The 19,204-nt window shown below is 43.1% G+C and overlaps 1 protein-coding gene across 1 annotated transcript; it reads right to left on the bottom strand.

The window, feature by feature from the left end:
- Positions 1-8,459: 8,459 nt before the first annotated feature.
- Positions 8,460-15,626, bottom strand: Cd93 (CD93 molecule). Its single transcript, XM_070006652.1, has 2 exons — positions 13,337-15,626; positions 8,460-12,989 (listed from the first exon to the last, which is right to left on the bottom strand). The coding sequence occupies exons 1-2, from the start codon at positions 15,277-15,279 to the stop codon at positions 12,965-12,967; spliced, it is 1,968 nt and encodes a 655-aa protein (XP_069862753.1). The 5' UTR covers positions 15,280-15,626; the 3' UTR covers positions 8,460-12,964.
- Between the last annotated feature and the right edge of the window lie 3,578 nt (positions 15,627-19,204).

Raw genomic sequence — 19,204 nt, 5'->3', positions numbered from 1 at the left:
GGCCCACAAAGTGACCAGGGTTTTATTTGTCATTTTCAGTCCACCCTTCCTAGCAATTAATGTTCTTTATAAGAGCACCACCTCTTCTAGCCAAACAACCCTGAAAGAAGATGAAACACCATCTGCCCTAAAAGTACACATCTTAAACTCCTCCAAAATCCAAGGAGTTTAAAGATAGAAAATATCAAAAACCACTGTGAGCTTTTCCTTCCATTTCAAAGTAGGCCAGGAGCAGGACTGTCAAATGGAAACATAGCTGATGGAGAAAAGACAGGATTTAAAGAAAAAAAAGTGTGACGGGTGCTGGTGGCACATGCCTGTAATCATAGCTATTCATGAGTCTGAGACTTTAAGGATTGTGGTTTGAAGCCAACCAGGGCAGGAAAGTGTAAGATTCTTATCTCCAACTAACAAACAAAAAGCCAGAAGGAGAGCTTTGGCTCAAGTGGTAGAGTGTCAGCCATGAGCACAAAAACTAAAGGCCAGTACCCAGGCTCTGAGTTCAAGCTCCAGTACTGGCATGGAAAGAAAAACAAACTCAGGAACTGTATTCATTAATGTCACAACTTAGAAACAACCAAGATGTCTTGCAGTAGACCAGTGGGTAGCTGGACAATAGGCATTATCCAGTGACAAAAAAAAAAAAAAGAAAAACCATAAAAATTTTTGCAGTATGTTCAATGCATATAACCAAGTGGAAAAAGTCAATCTTCAGGGACTCCATACCATCTAATATCAGCTGGATAATATTCTGGAAAAGGCCAATGTGGACATAGTCAGTGGGTCATGACGGTTCAGAGGAGCTCAGGGGAGGGGAGGGAGAGGTGAAGAGGCAGAGCCCAGTGGATTTATAGGTCAGTGGAAGCATTCCGTGTGATACTGTAATGCTGGAACATATCGTTAATCACCCTAATTTATCCAGACTCACAGAACATGCAATGCCAAGACTGAACCCTGATATAAACTGTGGGATTTAGCTAACAAAAATATGTCAGTACCGGTTTAGCAACTGTAGAATTGCTGGTAGCAGATGTTAAAACAGGGAAATTGTGGGGAGAGCTTTGAGAGGTGTATATGAACAATCTCTACTTTTTGTTCCTTTTCTATGCAGATCTGAAACTTCTCTTAAAAAAATTGGAGACTTATCATGTCCAAAAGAATATTTGACTAATTTAAAAGAAAATCCAGCCGGGCGCTGGTGGCTCACGCCTATAATCCTAGCTACTCAGGAGGCTGAGATCTGAGGATCGCAGTTCAAAGCCAGCCCGGGCAGGAGAGAGAGAGACCGAGAGACTCCTATCTCCAATAAACCACCAGAAAACCGGAAGTGGCGCTGTAGCTCAAGTGGTAGAGCGCTCGCCTTGAGCTGAAGAGTTGAGGGACAGCACCCAGGCCCAGAGTTCAAGCCCCACGGCCGACAAAAAAAAAAAAAAAAAAGAAAATCCAACTCAGATGCTGGTGGCTCATGCCTATAATCCTAGAAACTCAGGAGGCTGAGACAGGAAGATCCAAGTTAGATGCCAGTCCAAGTAGAAAAATCCACGAGACTCTCATCTGCAATGAACCACCAAAAAAAAAAATGGCAGAAGCTGGGGTGTGGCTCACATGGTAGGTCTTATGTAAAAAAGCTCAGGGACAGTGCCCAGGTCCTGAGTTCAAACCCTGGTTCTGGCACAAAATTAAAAATATGTAAAGAAATAAAAATAAAGAAAATACACAGGCTGGTCATAGAAGGTTAAAAAGACAAAATTCAACCATAAGCAGGTTCAAGAGCCTTAGCTGAACTTCTTGTCATGTGAAGAAAAAATAAAATAAAAGCATCATGTCAACCAGGCTTTATTAGCTACAACTCTCTGCTGAACATTTCCAGTGTATTTAACTTTTTTAGATACAAACATAATCAGAATAAAATATCTAGGGCAAATATTAATTTGTTTTTATTCATGTAACAATCATTTATTTATAATGTATACCTGTGTATAATGTATACACAAGTAAATGCAAGCATAGAGATTAATGTTCCCCAAGATTCATTTTTGAGAGGCTAAACCACTTATCCAAACTTACAAGACTCTCCATCAATTAACCAGATTTTTTGTTTTTAATTTTTTTGGTTTGTTCTCTTGTTTGTGATGTTAATACATGGGATGATTCTAGCTGACATGTCTCTGATTTTTTAAATAATTAGGTACAAATGCATCATCTTTTTCCTTGCTCAGAAAAGAATAAATAAGCCATACTGAAGATCATTCAACCTGTATTTAAAGTTAATAAACATCATTTCATTTTAGACACAAAACGGTTAAGAATCCAATTCAGTTCCAGGAAGCATCAAAAATGTTGAGCTAGGTATCTGGTCTTCTTTGTGCATTGATAAATGAGAGAGTGGGGGGGGAGGAGAGAGAGAGAGAGAGAGAGAGAGAGAGAGAGAAAGCTGGGAGCTGGTGGCTCATATCTGTAATCCTAGCTACTCAGGAGGCTGAGATCTGAGTATTGCAGTTCAAAGCCACACCAAGCAGGAAAGTCTGTGAGACTCTTATCTCCAATTAACCACCAGAAAACCAGAAGTGGTACTGTGAATCAAAGTGGTAAAGATGAGTAAAAGATGTCAGGGACATCAGTTTAAGCACTGAGAGAGAGAGAGAGAGAGGAGAGAGACAGAGAGACAGAGACAGAGAGACAGAGACAGATAGAGAGGGAGAGAGACAAAGAGAAAGAGAAAAAGAAGGGGAAAGATGGAAGAAGGAGAGGAGTAAAAGAAGGAAGGAAAAAAGGAAAAAGAAAGAAGAGAGAATGAAAACAATAAAAGTCTATAACTTTTTTTTTTCTTGTTGGTGGTGGGGTTTGAATTCTAGGTGTGGGTGTTGTCCCTCTGCTCTTCAGCTCCAGGCTAACACACTACCACTTGAGCCACAGTGCTACTTCGGGTTTTCTGAGTGGTTTATTGGAGATAAGAATCTCACAGACTTTCCTGTGCCTGCTGGCTTTGAATTGGGATCCTCAGATCTTAGCCTCCTGAGTAGCTAGGATTATAAGCGTGAGCCACTGGGCCAGGCTATTAAAAGGCTATAACTTTCACTGATAATTGGTTCTGCTTTATATTTGGCACGTGCTATTTCTGCCAGAAGCTTTTCCAAGGCTGTTTTTGCTTACAGAGTTTAATAACAAAAAAGGTTGTCTCCATAACTAAAGATGTTTTCCTGAAAAGATCAAGGCCTGTAGCCAAACAGCAGGATTTACTGCAGTCATCTCTAAGAAGGAAATGTGGAAGGATACAGAAGAAAGAACCCAACACTGCCTATTTTGAAAGTTAATCCTCAGGATAAGGGAGAGGAAAATGGTAAAGCAGCCAGGGGAACTCTTTCAGGATGTTTGAATGTTGCATGGCAGTCGATGAGGCTGAAAGGCTCCATGGTTTCTATGCTGCTTTGGTGGGAGGTTCAGGGACATTGGTCCTGGAAGGATGTTTCCATGCTAAGTAGTAAACTTGGACAAGGAACAAACACTGGAGAAAATTCAGAGAGCACAGGGGCCACAATAAACCTGTTCACTTTTTATTACCTCTGAAATATTGAGGTCGAAAAGAATCATGTTCCACCCTTCTAGAGAAAATTCAAGCCACAACTTTTATAAATTTTTATTTTATATATGACTTTGATAAGCATCACTTCAAATCAACTTCATTGAGGTATAATATATATGCAATATGATGTACTTATTTTGCATTTATGGATAACTGAGTTTTTTATTTCTTTATTGAGATTAAGTGATTAAATAAACTTCACAGTATTGTGGGATAGTGATACTTAGCTAAAGTCACAAACACATTTTAACCTTCACAAGGTGAATTGTCATTTTCATGGTCTATAAAGCTTGTGAACTCTGCAAACTTTGACAATATAACTATGTCTTCCAAAGGTAAATGAGTTTTGACAGCTGCAAACACACCTGAGGGACAGCGCCCAGGCCCAGAGCTCAGGCCCCACGACAGGACCAAAAAATTATTGGATAAATACCCAACAGTCCTTATTTGATTACCTGACGGTAGCTATCTGGGTTTTCTGGAGGAAGGTGTCTGAATACACCTCATGTAAGTATCAGTGACCAAACTAGGTAGAACATAGTTTCAGTTGCATTAAGTAACTCTTTAAAGGCAGAATTAATGTGTTGTGAAAGCTGGGAATATGATTTACTTGCACAGAATTTGCAAATACACAACATGCAGGGCTGAATCCTAGCACAAAAGGAAAAATAGATGATAGATAGATAGATAGATAGATAGATAGATAGATAGATAGATAGATAGATAGATAGAATCACAGGATTGATTAGAAACTGTGTTTAACTTTTAAAGAAACCAATCACTAGCCAGGTGCTGATGTCACACAAGTGTAACCCTACCTACTCAGAAGGCTGAGATCTGAGCATCCCTGTTCCAAGCCAGCTCAGGTAGTCAAATCTTTTCTTTCCCTGTTCTGTCATCTCTGACCACACCTCTTATCCTATCTTATCTTATCCTATCCTATCCTATCTTATCTTAGATTAAGCAGCAAAAACCTGGAAGTGGTTTTACTTCAGCATTCAGAAAAAAAATCTAAATAGGAGTACAAATCCCTAAGTTTAAGCATGAAAGAGGGGGCGGGGAGTGAGAGGAGGGGTCAGAGAGAAAGAGAGGAAGAGGGGGGAGAAGGAAGGAATAAGGGAAGAAAAGAAGGAAGGAAGGAAGGAAGGAAGGAAGGAAGGAAGGAAGGAAGGAAGGAAGGAAGGAAGGAAGGAAGGAGAGAAAAAAAGAACTAGACATCTGTTTTTGAAGAAGTTTCATGTTCATCAGTGCCATTTCTATCAGCAGGTACCCTAGTTTCAGTAGTGAAGTGGAAAAGTAGCCTTTGATAGTCAAGTATGAACATGGAGTTATGTACATGGCCCCTTTACTGACTAAGGTAGAATAGCAATCAGTCAGGGGACTTTGTTTGATCTCCAGTCAAACAGGGCCCGTTTTAGGTAGTATAATTATCTGTAGGTGTGGCAGAATTTTCGAGTAGTTCTACCTGTGTGTGTGTGTGTATGTGTGTATGTGTGTGTGTGTTTGAGAGATACACAGGTTTATATAACTTAATACTCTATTTTCTTTTTTAATGTGATTTGTTTGTTTGCATATTTTATAAGGATAGTAATTCAGTGGCATTAGAAGTAGACACATTTAGACATTACAACATTTAAATGGCAATGGCTCTTACACATCTGTCCCAACTTTTGCTAAGCCTGAACAAACATGTTTCAAACATCTCAGTCCATCTCACTTCCGTATTCACAAGCAACATGTCCTCTAAGGACTCTTGCTTCTGTGCTACAAAATTAATAAAATACATTTCTTTAAAAAAAAATCACTCCATAGTTTCTGTCTTGATGAGGTGAAGAGGCTACCCTGTCCCCTGGCTGGGTGCTGGATGACACTCAGTTGCTGTTTCTGATTGCTGTGGTTCCACGAGAGACAGTAAAGCCCAATGACTCACATCCTACACCAACATCTGTCAACAGAGGTCAGTTTCTGAAATTCTCTGTGCTTCAACTTCCTGTCTATACAGTGGAGAGAGTAATACTACTGATTGCTCAATATATAAACATGACTTCTAAGTCTTCTAAGTCATAAAATCCCAGTGACTTCTCCCTATATTGCTTTCCCAGTGGACAAGCTGGTGTGGAATAGCAAAGGCACTGTACAAAGCATACCTGGTAGGAGGGAAGAGGGTGGTTTTGGCAAGGTAGTAAAGCACCTCCTTTGGGACATAATCTTTGGGTGGGAGGGGGAAGATCCTAGAGAAGAAATGTAAAAACGTATAATTCTTTTTCTACCATCTCACAAATTCTATGACTTTCCTGCGATGTTTGAACATAGAAGAAGCCTAGAGAGGCAAGACTCAAGTTCTCTGTTTTAAATCTTTATAAACACATGTGAAACCTAATGCGGGAAAGAGAATCATGTTTTGCAGAAAGATGGAACCAAGGCACAAGGTCCCCAGCCAGAGTCTGTAAACGCAATTCTGTCCTCCTGCAGCTGTGGGCCGGACTTTCGGCACAGCCTGGAGGAAAGATGGTTCTTGTTAAGTGAAGTGAGAGCTGAGGTCTGACCCAATTACCTTCACCCCTTCTAGTTCATCTTTTACCTCTTTTTGCCTTTCTACTCTTTCTCTCTTCCTTCTTCCATCCTTCTTTCCTTCTCTTTCTCTCTCCTTCCCTCACATTTTAATTTTTTTAGTTATTCATTCATCCTCTTCTCTTCCACCTTCCTCCCCATTCCCCTATTCCTCCCTTTCCCTCTCTCCTTCCTTCCCTCCCTTCTTCCTTTCTTTTTCTTTCCCCTTCCTCTCTCTCTCCTCCTCCCTCCTTTCCCTTTCCTTCCTTCCTTCCTTCCTTCCTTCCCTCCCTCTCTCCTTCCTTCCTTCCTTCGTCCTTTCCTCAAGTCAGTTGAATACTAAAGATCAATTCTAGGTACAATAAATCAACAAATCGGGGCTGGGAAGGTGGCTCAGTGGTAAAGTGCTTGCCTTGCATGCATGAGGCCCTGGGTTCGATTCCTCAGCACCACATAGCAGAAAAAGCTGGAAGTGGTACTGTGGCTCAATGGTAGAGCACTAGCCTTGAGCTGAAGAGCTGAGGGACAGTGCCCAGGCCCACAGTTCAGGCCCCACAACTGGCAAAAAAATAAAAATAAAAAAATAAATAAATCAACAAATCATTGATAATCAAGTTAATTTTTTTTTAAAAAAATCTCATGGTGAGTTCTAATGTGAGCATGCTGGAGACACAAGCAAGGGTCTATCCTGCCCAGCAGCTCTCTGGGGGTCTTTCCATTATCTCAGACTAATCTTGTCAGTGATTATTGATCTCAAGGTTATCATGACCTTCCCTCCTATATTTTACCTCTTTCTTTTGTTTTCTTTCTTTTCTTTCTTTTTCTCTCCCTTCCTTCCTTCCCTCCTTTTTTCTTTCTTTTTTTCATCTTTCTTTTTTATTGAGACAGAATTTCACTCAGGCTGGCCTTGAAATCACAATCCTCCTGCTTAAGTGTTGGGGTACAGATACTATGTAGCATTATACTCAGTTCTTCACTTTTCTGCTGTTGATCTGCCTATTATTTCCTCTTAGTGGGATTGCACTGGGAACAAAATGTCTATGAAGGAGATACCTATCAGTTCTCTTTTTAAACAGCTTTAACATCAAAATAAAACAGTGAAAGGATGATTTGTTTTGGATTTGAGGTTTGTTTTCTCTGCTATCACTTTCTCCTCTTGCTGAATAAACCTATGAATTGGCTGAGAATGTAATATACTAATTTGATTCATTTCCAGTGCCATGGAATGTACATAACAGATGTGTGAGATACAATTTCACTCTGTCAGCAATGTAAAAATGTGATTTACATTGTGCAATCCAGATATCTGTATAAGTGATGAGGTTTTTTAAGCAAATGACTCTCACTGACAAATTTACCTACCATTGATATAATTTACTCAGAAGATAACACAGTCACCAAGAGTCAGTCACTCATCAGAAGATCACAGTTTTGTTCATGAGTTTTTCCTAAATGCCAGGCTCATGTTTTTCAGTATGAAGCAGATGTTAGAATTGTGTGTAATTGTTTGGTGTGTGTGTGTGTGTGTGTGTGGTATACATGTGTGTGCACACCCCTACATGCACATGCATACTGAGGGAGCAGCCACAGTTGCTCGTAGTTAGATATGAATTCCCAAAGTATTTTGTCAATGCGTAGAGTGCTGGAAGGATCAGCTTTATCTAACCCTAAACAATAGACATTTATTGCAAGTGTCCTGTGCCATTAGCATAAGAGAGCAGAGGACTTTATCCCACTTAAGCCCTTCACTTTTTACCAAATGCACAATTTGAAAAGCAGGCAGCTCAGAATCCACCACCATCTGCTTTCCCCAACCTGGATGCACAGTGAGATTTGTGCAGCCAAACAAGCAATGAATGATCTGCTCAGCCTGTCCAATTAGTTAAATAAACTGAAAAGGCTTTACTGACAAAGCAGTGATAAATGCTTTGTGATAATTACAGGATGGTGTTCTCACATTGCACCAATTGGCTGTGTTTAATCCTGCACTAGGCATCACTCATGCCGTTAACAAGATGCAGGGAATTAGGGCTGAGTATGGGGACCAAGCTGAGTGGACACCAGACCAGAATGCTAAATGTGGAAACCCTGAGTGCAGCCTGGTCCCAGCTGCCATGCAGCGATGTATCCCTAGTCTCCAAGGGCACCAGCTGAGGGAGGGCGCCAGCATCCAACCATGTATCTCGGGAAGGTAGAGTCTTGCACCTGATGCCATCTCAGTGACAGCTGCAGAAACTTAGCTATCAAAATAGCTCTTTGAAATGGGAAACGTATATTTAAGTCACACAAAACCAAGTTGTGTCATTGATTACGCAAAACACAATCATAACAAATATATGTCTGAGTTTATTAGAATAGATGCATAACAGTCAAAGTAGGACAAAGCTACAAGTCTTAAAGGCTAGTCTGTGAGTCCACTCCATCGCCATTTTGTAGGGGGTCTACAACAAGCTTGCCCTCTGAGCCTCCCCTCCCCTCTCCACAGCTAGGGAACATTTCTCCTCAGAACGAACATCATTCTGCCTAGAAATCTCATAATTCCATAATTAGCCAAACAAAGATCAAATACACAGATTTTTAAATATTTACATTTCCATGTAAGGTTCAGGAAGTAATTACTAACATTTATAATCCCAAATGACATCACAGAACAAGATCTAATTTAAGCTTAAGCTAGATCTGCAAAAGAACTTCATCTCTGATAAACAAACAGTAGACTAAATGTGCAGAAAAGAGCTGCCTGCCACCTTGCAGATAAGACAGGCAGCTCATTATGGGAATCCCAGAGTTCTTATTTAAAACAGATGGGCACTATCTTCAAGAACAGACCAAAATCACAAGTCATTTTTGAACAAGCGCTTCTCTTCGGTGGGTATTGATCCTGAGATCTGGTGTTTGCTAAATTTGTGGAGACCTTGGATTATTATCATTTGTTAACGTGTTTTTGATTCACAGGCTCTATTAAGACACATAGGTTGAAGCCATGAATTTTGGAGTCAGAGGAGGGATAGATCTTTTGAAGGATTGTACTTTGGTTTCCCATGCTAATGCTATTGTTTAAGGTGATGGAAATATGCAAGGGTGTTAAACCATTTAGCAGGTGCTAGAAAGCAGCCTTTTCCTGTTTTCCTGATTTAAACAATGGAGAGGCTAAGAAGAAAAATAATAGGAAAAGGCTTTCCTATATTTTCTTTTTTTCTTTTTTTTAGAGCTCTGTTATTTTGAATGAGTAACTATTTTTTGTCAACTATCATCTTTGTTCTCTTAGTTTTCCCAGAAATATGTATAGGAAAAGAGGATTGAAACAAAAAGACTTAAAGATCATATCCATCCATTGAAAGGTTGTTTGTTTGGTGACAGCTTTCTTACACAAGGTTGGATGGTTACAAATTAAAAGAGAATGGTAACTTTGGAAGGAAAAAAAAAATCAGTTCCGATGCAGTTTACCCTGTACAATAGAAAGAAACATGCACACAGAAGTGTTTAAACTTCTATTCCACATTTTTGCCTGATCAGTGGAAGATGTCAAGATGGACCCTCCAGGAAGTTGGTGGGTGTGTCCCTTAACCAGAGGGTCCAAAGAGTCTGGCAATGAGCCAGCCTGCTTCCCTTCTGATCTCAGCCAGACTTGTGTCATTCATCCCGTTACAGCTTCCAAGAAAAATGACAAGAAGGATGCAAAGTGCTGGGAAAGCATTGGGAAGTGATGGTGAAGATGATTAGTGGTGATGGTGATGATTGTGATGAAGGTAGTGGTGGTGGTGAGGGTGATGATGATTAAGTATGTCAGAAAACAAAAGTAAAAGCCAGATACAGCTGGTTTTTGCCTCAAAGCTAAGCTAGATTCCAGGCAGAATTAGGGCTAGATTTCCATGGCAATGAATGTCCACAATGAATTGCCCTCCTGTGTCACATCTCTTCAATAATAAACAACTCCACCAAAATTAAAAGTAATGGTCAGGCACTATGACTCATGCTTATAATCTTAGGCTGAGATTTGAGGATCAAGGTTAGAAGACAGCCCCAGCTGATGAATTGGTAAATCTCTAATCTCCATTTAACCAGTAAAAAGCCAGAATTGAGGCATGACTCAAATAGGGGCTAGCTGTAAGCAAGAGCGAGTTCAAACCCTGGTACCAAAAATTAAAAAAAAAAAAAAAAAAAAAACGACAACAACAAAAACCCCTCTAGTTCTGGCTTGAGATAATTTTTTTGCGGGGGTCCGGTCGTGGGGCCTGACCTCTGGGCCTGGGTGCTGACCCTCAGCTCTTCAGCTCAAGGATAGTGCTCTACTACTTGAGCCATAGCACCACTTCTGGCTTTTTCTGCTTATGTGGTGCTGAGGAATTGAACCCAGGGCCTCATGCATGCAAGGCAAGCACTCTACCACTAAGCCACCTTCCCAGCCCCATCAGGGGGGTTTTGAGAAACTTATCAGCGATTTTCCCCTTATGGGTTACTAAAGAGAGGATCTACAGTGGGTATTCTTTGCTGTTGGGGATATTGCCACCCACCGCAGAGCTGAAACACTGACCAGAAAAGAAAGACTGGGCTAAATAAGAAAACAGAATATGCTATAAACCAAAGGACCTCGAAGTGATTCTGGCAAATTCAAGAATCTGTGCACACCATGGGGGCTATAGTAAGCCTAGCATAAGGAAACTTTCCTCACCCCAAATGACAAGTGTGAAAAGTGTAAAGGCTGGAGGTACAGGTGTTGTATTGCATTGATTGCACTAAACTGCAAATGTTGCCATGTCTCTAAGATCATCTGAATGGTCCGTGTTGGTTTTATGCAGTGGATTGCCAACCCCAACAAACTGGGGAAAAGGAGAGTGGAAGGGTGCTCTATTCAATGAAGATTCCTGCCTAAGGAAACAGCACTGTTCTCTCTTGGTTGAGCAATGGAATTACAAAAGGAAAACTGGAGACCTGGCTTTGGCAGGTAGTTCTCACCAGTAATCTTAGCTTCTCTGGAGTCTGAGATCTGAGAATCATGGGTTCAAATTTGGCCAGAATAGGAAAGTCCATGAAACTCTAGTCTCTAATAAGCTACTCAAAGAAGCCACAAGTGGAACTCTGGCTCAAATGGTAGAACACTAGCCTTGAGCAAAAGCTCATGGACAGCACCTAAGCCCTGAGTTCAAGCCCCAGGATTGGTGTGTAACACACACACACACACACACACACACACACACACACACACAGAGCAAATCCCTCTCAAAAGCTCAAAGCTCTGATGTCCTCTTACCCCTCCACCTTGGGGTTTCCATTAATCTTAAAATCTAGCCAGAGACAATCACATCTGAGCTATAGCACCTACATTTTAAAGGTGACAAAGGGAAATTTACTTAACTCCACATGTCCTACACCTGGCAGTTTTTCATCTCCCACCCAGGGTGTCTCACCCTCTGGGAGGATACAATACCTTCGTTCCCAGAAACCAAAGGCTTTGGAATCCTGGGAAGGTTAACCTCCCAACCACTCTGGGAGACACACCAGAGCTGCTTGTCCACAGCAGGTCAGGGGAGACCTGCAAATATATACTTTGACATGAGACAGATTAAGATGGTTTTAAGCAGTTTTCACTGCTATAATAGATTTTAGTTATTGTCTCTTCTCCTTCTCCTTCCCTTTTCTCTTCCTTTTTTTCTTTTTTTTTTTCTGAGAGAGAGAAAGGGACAGAAACAGTTTCCCCTCAGCATCCTATGCAACTTGGTTGTCAGCCACATCTGTAAATCAGGGCTCAAATCCTCCAAATGCACTCTTGACCCTGAACTCTGAACTGTGCTAACGTACTTTAAAAGTGACCATTTTCAAAACACAGTCTATCAGCTCACTCACACATCCTTTAGGTACAATCACTGTGAAATTTCTCCATCTACAATTGAAGCATGGAAATTCTGGCCAGAAAACTCAAGACAGGGCAGCCTATGGGGGTGACCAGAGGCCTATGCTGGCTCCAAGACAAGCTACCGTAATATTTTTTTAAATTGTTGTTGATCTTATCCATAAGCAAGTTAATTTAGCTAAATTAATTTAGATAAATTAATTCAAGTATTTCATGAAACAAATTGCCAGCATCTTTCTCTCTAGCCCTGTATACTTGTTTTCACCAAAGCCTTTCACTTGATTCAAGACACTTTTTTTCATATTTTTTCAACTTCACTTGCAAGTAAACCCAAGACTATTAGGAACTTAATAACAGTGGGATGTGATATCTAAACTTCCTGCCTGCTTGCTACCTGGGCAATTAATTGTATTTTCTCTCATTTTCAAAGGATTTCAACAATTCTCAGGAGGAATGATGGGGCAGGGGCAGGGAGATATATAATTGCAAATGCAGAGAAATGTTTCCAGTGCTGTATAGGTTTCCTTAGACCAAAAAAGAAGTTAGTCAATGTTCTTCATTTCTATCATATAGAAAGATCAAAGAGTCCTTCAAAGGGAGCCAGTTAGCACCTGACTACTCCTGCCCTGATCCAGAACCAAGAGGAGAAAATAAAATCAGTCACATTTAAATTTGAAAAGGAACATTTGAGTGAAAACCATTGATATTCACAACAGATAATAACAGGCCAACACACATACACACATACACACAGGTGTATGTGTATGTGTGTATATGTGTGTGTATGTCAAGAATACCATACATACTGGGGAAATAGCTGCTCATCCCAAGCCACCATAGTTTTAAGGGGAGATGTGTACAACTGTTGGTCAAGTTTCCAGTCCAGTCTGGTGGAAAGATGGAGGTCTTCCTTTGAGTCAGGAAATCTAAAGTTCTTAAGATGGCAGCTGTCTGACCGCATTGCTGGGGCCACGTCACCTTCAGCAGTCTGTCCCTGGTGTTGGACTATAAAAAAAAAAAAAGATGTTGAGAGTCACATTGCTCCTCTTATATGCACATCTGGACTCTTAGAGACATCCCCCCCACCTACACACACACACACACACACACACACACACACACACACACACACACACACACACACACACACACACACACACACACACACACACACACCACAGACTACACCTCCACCCATACACTTATACTATAGACTCTCATGCCTCTGGTGGGCTGCTAGGGTTGAGCTTAACATCCACCTGTATGTCCTGCTCCTCCCTCTTCATACTGAAGCCAATGCCTCCCTCCCCCGCCCCTGCCCTGCCCCCTCCTTCCTGCCAAGTTCTCTTTACCTGTACTGATTCTCCAAGGCCCTGCTCTCTGCTCGCTCTGGGACCCAGGAGTAGCTATCAGCTGCATTCTGGGGCTTCTTCTCTTTGATTTCCTCCCTCTTGGCTCTTCTTTTGCGGTAAATCAAAAGCCCTAGAGCCAGAGCCAGCAAGAGTGAAATGGCCACCACGGTGCCCAGGATGTAGAACAGAAGGAGCTTTTGTCCATCTGTGCCATCGTCGCTTTGTGTGGCCACAGAATCCTTGCCTACCAGGGAGTTCTCTCCTGTTGGCTTGTCATGGGAGGTGGTTGTAGGCAAACGGACACCCATCTCTGTCCAGATTTGGGGGGACCCACTAGAAGCTGACATCTCAGGCGGAGCAGAGGTGGTGGGGACACTGGAGGAGAGGGAGAGTCTCCTTGTGGTGATATCCTCAGGGTCTCCCTTAGAGATGTCCTCAGAGGCGCTGGTGGAACTGGGTGTTTTGGAAGGAGGCACAGTGCTCTCTTGTCCATCTCCCTTGTCCTCTTCTGGAGGAGGCGTGGATGGTGATCCTGAGGACACAGAGAGTGTGATGCAAAAGACCCCATTGGAGGCCAACTCCCCGCCCTGCTGGCAGCCACAGTGGAAGGACCCTGGTGTGTTAAAGCACTCAGTGTCACACGGGTTGCCCTTGGGGTCCAAACACTCATCCACATCCTTGCATTGGGTACCATCCTCTTCAGATAAGACATAACCCTCATTGCAGGAGCAGTGGAAGGAGCCATCGGTGTTGATGCAGCCCTGGGCACAGGGTGACCGGTCAAAGGCACATTCATCCACATCCCTACAGGTGTCCTCTTCTGGGCTTCCAGGTTTGTAGCCCACCCAGCACTCACAGTGGAAGCCTCCGGGGGTGTTGACACAGTCCTGGGCACAGGGGGAGTCTTGACATTCATCCACATCCACACAGCCAAGCTGACTTGAGTCCAGCTGGTAACCAGGAGGGCAATGGCATGTATAATTTTTCCCCTGGGGTCCAGGGACACATGTGGCCTCCCCGGTACATGGGTTGGAGCTGCAAGGATTCCGAGAGGCACAGGACACCAGGTCATCCAGCAGCCGGAATCCAGGCCGGCAGCCACAGAGGTAGGAGCCTTCCTCACCTTCAAAGCAGTCCTGTTGGCAGCCCCCATTGTTAAAGTTGCAGCCGAAGTTGGGGCTTACACAGAGGGGACCAGAGCTGTCCCAGCTGAACACATTGGGGACCTTTTCTTTGCACAGAAAATAATGGTTCTTACCCTCAGTCTCGTCCCCACAGACCACGCTGGCTGCCGAGGCGAAGGGCACAGCCTCCAGGAAAGAGGTGGTGGCTTGAAAAGGGGTGGTATAGTTCACCTGGCCTGGACCCCCCAGGGCCAGAGGCCGGCACATGCCTTTGAAGCTGAACTTGCACACGAATCCCTCAACGTTGATTCCTGGGTTCTGAAGAGTCCCACAGGGGCTGTCCGACCACTTGGGGAGATGGCTGGGATGGGGTGTTAAAGACAGGTCCAGCAGCAAGGACACACAGCGCTTGGAGATGCAGGAGGTCCTGACGTCCCTGTGCCAATTTTTATAAGAGGTATCCTCACCCCCACCCACCCAGCTGAAGCCCTTCAGTGGCAGGTCATGGTCCATACACTTGCCCTTTTCTCGCTGGAGTCCGATCCAAAACTTGCCCATCCTTGCTCCCAGGGGTGCCTTGGACCTCAGGAGCTGGGCCAGGGCTTGCTGGACATGTCTGGCCTCCTCCTCGCTCTTCACTGTGGCCAGGTTACCTCCGTTCTCTTTGCAGTGATGCTGGGCCTCAGCGGCACTCAGCTTGCTCCAGTGGGCTGTGTAGCAGGCAGTCCCCACGCACACCACAGCCTCAGAGGCAGCTTCAGCTCCCATCCAGGGCTGGCTCAAAAGCAACAACAACAGTAGACTCTTGGAAGTGGCCATCCTGGTCTCCAGGTCACCCTGATGAGAAGCTAGACACCCCACAGTGATTGCAGCCACTTGAACCCAGCCCTCTGGCACCCAGCAGTGCTGGGAGAAGGGCTGTGGTTTAAGCAGCAGCAGCAGCAGCAGCAGGCAGCGGCAGTTGTGGCTCAGAGGACACAAAGACTGCTGGACTTTTCACATCCCCCTGACCCAAGGCGCATCCTGTGCTCTTGTAATTCTTATTTCTCACCGGATACTGGGGCTTCCTGCGGTGAATAGTTTTCTAACTCCTGTTGCCTTGATCACCATGGGTTTTGTTGTTCACAAAAGGGGCCAGGCAGCTTTGCTGATCCCTGGCTCAGAGCTGTGGAAACCCCAGCATGATGTGAGGAAGAGGTGTCCAGTTCTGAGATAGCGTGCTTTCTTTTGGCTCTGTTCTCTTTCCCATCACATGAGGAACCTGAATGGTATGCTGCTCAGTAAGCAGAGACTTTGGGGGCTCAGAACTTGAGTAACCCTTAATAAAATTCCACTTTCATTTACAAACAACCAAAAGTTAAAAAAAAAAAACAACACAGAGACTTAAGACCCAAAGCCTTGGATAGTTATACTTTTCAGCCTTTTTTAGAAGCAAACTGGATTTTTCATTCTCCTATCTCATGCCCCTACCCCGACACCCTTTGGCTTTGAGAGTCCTTTTTCTTTTATTCCTCCCATCATGAACTTTAAATAGATAGGCAGTTTTAAAATAGTATCTGGGCCGTGGGAACGTCTGGGTTTCTAACATAATGCCAATCTCAAGAATAGTAAACCAAATTGGGTCGAATTTGGCAGTTTTCAGGGTTTTATAGTGTAAAGAATGCATTGTGAGGTGACAGGGCACATGCACACACACACACACACACACACACACACACACACACACACACACACACACACACACACACACACACACACACACACACACACACACAGCATCAGAAAGCAAGAAAAGGGAATTTTTCTAATCTCCTGGGCCTGGGTTTCCATGCCTCCTTCCCCTGGCTTGGGGAGTTCAAGAGCAGGGAATGAATCATGGCATGGCTAGATTTCTGATCAAGGAATGAGAGGCCTGGCTCACAGCAACTCATACAAAGCCCCGAGTCAAAGGGCTTTGTCCCTGCAATCATAGACACTTGGTGGTTAGGATGGCTGATTCCTCCAAAGTAGAGCCCGAGGCAAGGATTTGGAGCAAGAAAGGGGAGGCAAAATAGTCCAGGAAGGAACCAATAGAGGTGACGTTGGAGCCCTGTCCCTGGGACATTCTGGAACACTGTGAATGTTTTACCTCTGAACTCTCACAGCTGAAGACAGAAGCAAGTTGCCCATCATGTTTCTCTAATTTAGGCGTAAGGTCTTTTCTAAAGACAGTGACTATATTCCTTTGGTTCTTGGGAGACAGAGTTTATTCTGATCAATATGGACAATCTTTGAACAGGTGAGAAGTCAGATGCAGGCATGTTGGAGTAGACACAAAAGAAACAATTCAATGGAACACACGAAATTATTAGCTACAGATTCAACAAAAGAGAGAGAGAGAGAGAAAGAGAGAGAGAGAGAGAGAGAGAGAGAGAGATTGGTAAGTCAAAGTCTTTATTGAGGTTCAGGGCATTGCCAGATTCCCTGAGGGAGTTCTAATTGGTTAGTAAATAGTTCCAAATCCTGAGAAATCATGTTGTGATTGGCCACTGCAGCAAATCTGCACAATCCATGTGGGTATGGGGACGAGTGAGTTTAGTCAAAAAGTTGCGTCTAGCTGTCCCATAGAGAGGTGGCCACTGGAAGTTGGATATGATAGATACCCGGGCTGACATCAATGGAGAGCTGAAAGGAGGTCAAGAGCGAGAAGTTGTGTTGTAGTCTGGTATGGGAAAGTCTCGCTTGTATTCAAAATTGTTGCTGAGGCGACGTGGAACTACAGTACTTCACTACGCAGCATTTTGGCACCGTGGCATGACCACAAGGGCCCAGAGCACCACAGGACATGCTTGAGAGGAGAATTGCAAGGCATTGCCAAGGGTGTAGGAACAAGGCACCAAAATCTACCACACTGATCTCCACAGAGAACCGAGGTGGAGATTCTGAGAGTTAGAAACTTACTGGCTCCCAACCTGTCAAAGGAATAAACTGCCTGTCTCAGACCCCCAACTGGAGACTCCTAAGAAAAGGTCTTTATTTAGAAAAGATAATTAAGAGAGTCCAGGTATTTAAGAACCTTTCATCAGAACCCACAGGGTCTTTCCAATGCTATTTTATACCTTCATCCATCTATCCATTTACTCACTCATATACTTATCCATCTTCCCATCCATCCACCCATCCACCCTCCTATTCATCTATCTATACCCATCCATCCATTTATCACTTATCCATTCATCCCTCTCCCCATCCATCATGTATCCTCTTACCCATTCGTCCATCAATCCCTCCATCACTCATCTATTCATCCATCACTTATCATCCACCTATCCATTCATTAGTCCACCATCTACCTTCTCATATATTCTTCTTTTGTGTGTGTAAAAAGCGATTTATTGCCAAATTTCAAGAAAGTTGCTTTTAGAAGCAACTAGTCATATATTCTTCTACTGACATTCATCCATCTATGAAGCTAACAATTGTTTCTACTGTGCTTTGGGCTAGACACTGGAATTTTTTTCTTTCTGATCTTTGAAGTCTTTTTAACTGGAAACCTTTGAAGAAGTCATAGTTTTGTTCCATTTCAGTGCCAGGAGATGCCAGTGCTAGAGTCAAGATGTGGTAGTGGTGAGTGGGTAGTTTGGGAAAGCTATTCTGGAAACAAAAGTCAATGAAGCTACAATCTAAAGAAGAAATAGATAAGAGACAGAATGATATCCAGATTAGGAAATAGCACATTCCAAGGCCCTATGGGCAAAGCAGTGAATGAAGGACAGTGAACTTAGAAGTTGGAGACTGGGATGGAAGATAGAAGAAAAGATGGAGCCTTTTGAACTCTGATACTGAAGTCTTGGGCTTAGTTTTGAAATGCATAGGGGAAGAGCTGAAGGGAAGACATGAGAGCTGTTTGTAGAAGGTGAGCAATGATGGGGGAAACCATTCAGCAGGCAATCAGGTTTGCAGGACCAGAAGAGGGCAACTTGGACTAGGCTGGTACTTGGATTAGGAACAATAGATTTGAGAGATACTGAGAATGCCAATTAGGCAGTTATCAGTTTGGGGTAGGGCAAAATCTGAAGCACTGGGACATGCAGAAGAATTCCATAACTCTTTTTTGGGTGACCAAGAATTGAGGGATTGGAGAGCTTGGTTTATCCAGGGGAGGTGGAGAAACAAGCTATGAGCTAGAGAATAATGGTAAGGGCTGCCTTGGCGTTCAGCATCTCCCAGATATTTTCTCATGGTGATCTGTTCTCTCAGATTCTGTGATCATCTCCAGAATAAAGGAAATAGGTTGGAGGGAAGCTGCGTAGGCTAGTGTCCCTGGCTCTTGTACTTAGCCATGCATTGGAGCTTGGTGAGGGTTGATATTGACCATTGTCTGAGTAAAACTGCACTCCTAAAGGTTTATTGAACAGCAGGTGATTTCTTAATATTTATAAAATCAGTCCAGTAATGTTGAGCTTGAGTTGCATTTGTGGGCTGGTATCCACTCTTTCTTCTGGTTTAGACACCTATCTCTGCAACCAATAGCTTAATTCCTCCATTAACTCATGGTGCTGCAGGAATCATCCTATTGATCATATTGTTGGTTCATAAGGTTACTGGTTGAAAGATATTTGCAGCTTGCTAGCCACTTGGACCTCCAGATCTTTACCAAACTATGGGATCTTAATTGACTCTCCACCTTCCACACAGGAGCTTTCAAATCCAGTGCTTTTTACTTAGCCAAGTTTTAGAGAAGACAATAAACTAGAAGGAGATA

Source organism: Dipodomys merriami, unplaced genomic scaffold, assembly GCF_024711535.1.
Source record: "Dipodomys merriami isolate MVZ:Mamm:240054 unplaced genomic scaffold, mDipMer1.0.p SCAF_7, whole genome shotgun sequence".
Taxonomy (NCBI): Eukaryota; Metazoa; Chordata; class Mammalia; order Rodentia; family Heteromyidae; genus Dipodomys; species Dipodomys merriami.
Note: the sequence above shows the minus strand (reverse complement) of the source record. Positions and strands in the feature narration are given on the sequence as shown.

Bases quoted from the DNA above. Each gene is read 5' to 3' on its own strand.
- Cd93 (XM_070006652.1), bottom strand. From the start codon at position 15,279: ATGGCCACTTCCAAGAGTCTACTGTTGTTGTTGCTTTTGAGCCAGCCC. The intron at 12,990-13,336 runs GTAAAGAGAACT...TTTTTTTTATAG, and splicing joins GCCTTGGAGAATCAGTACAG to TCCAACACCAGGGACAGACT.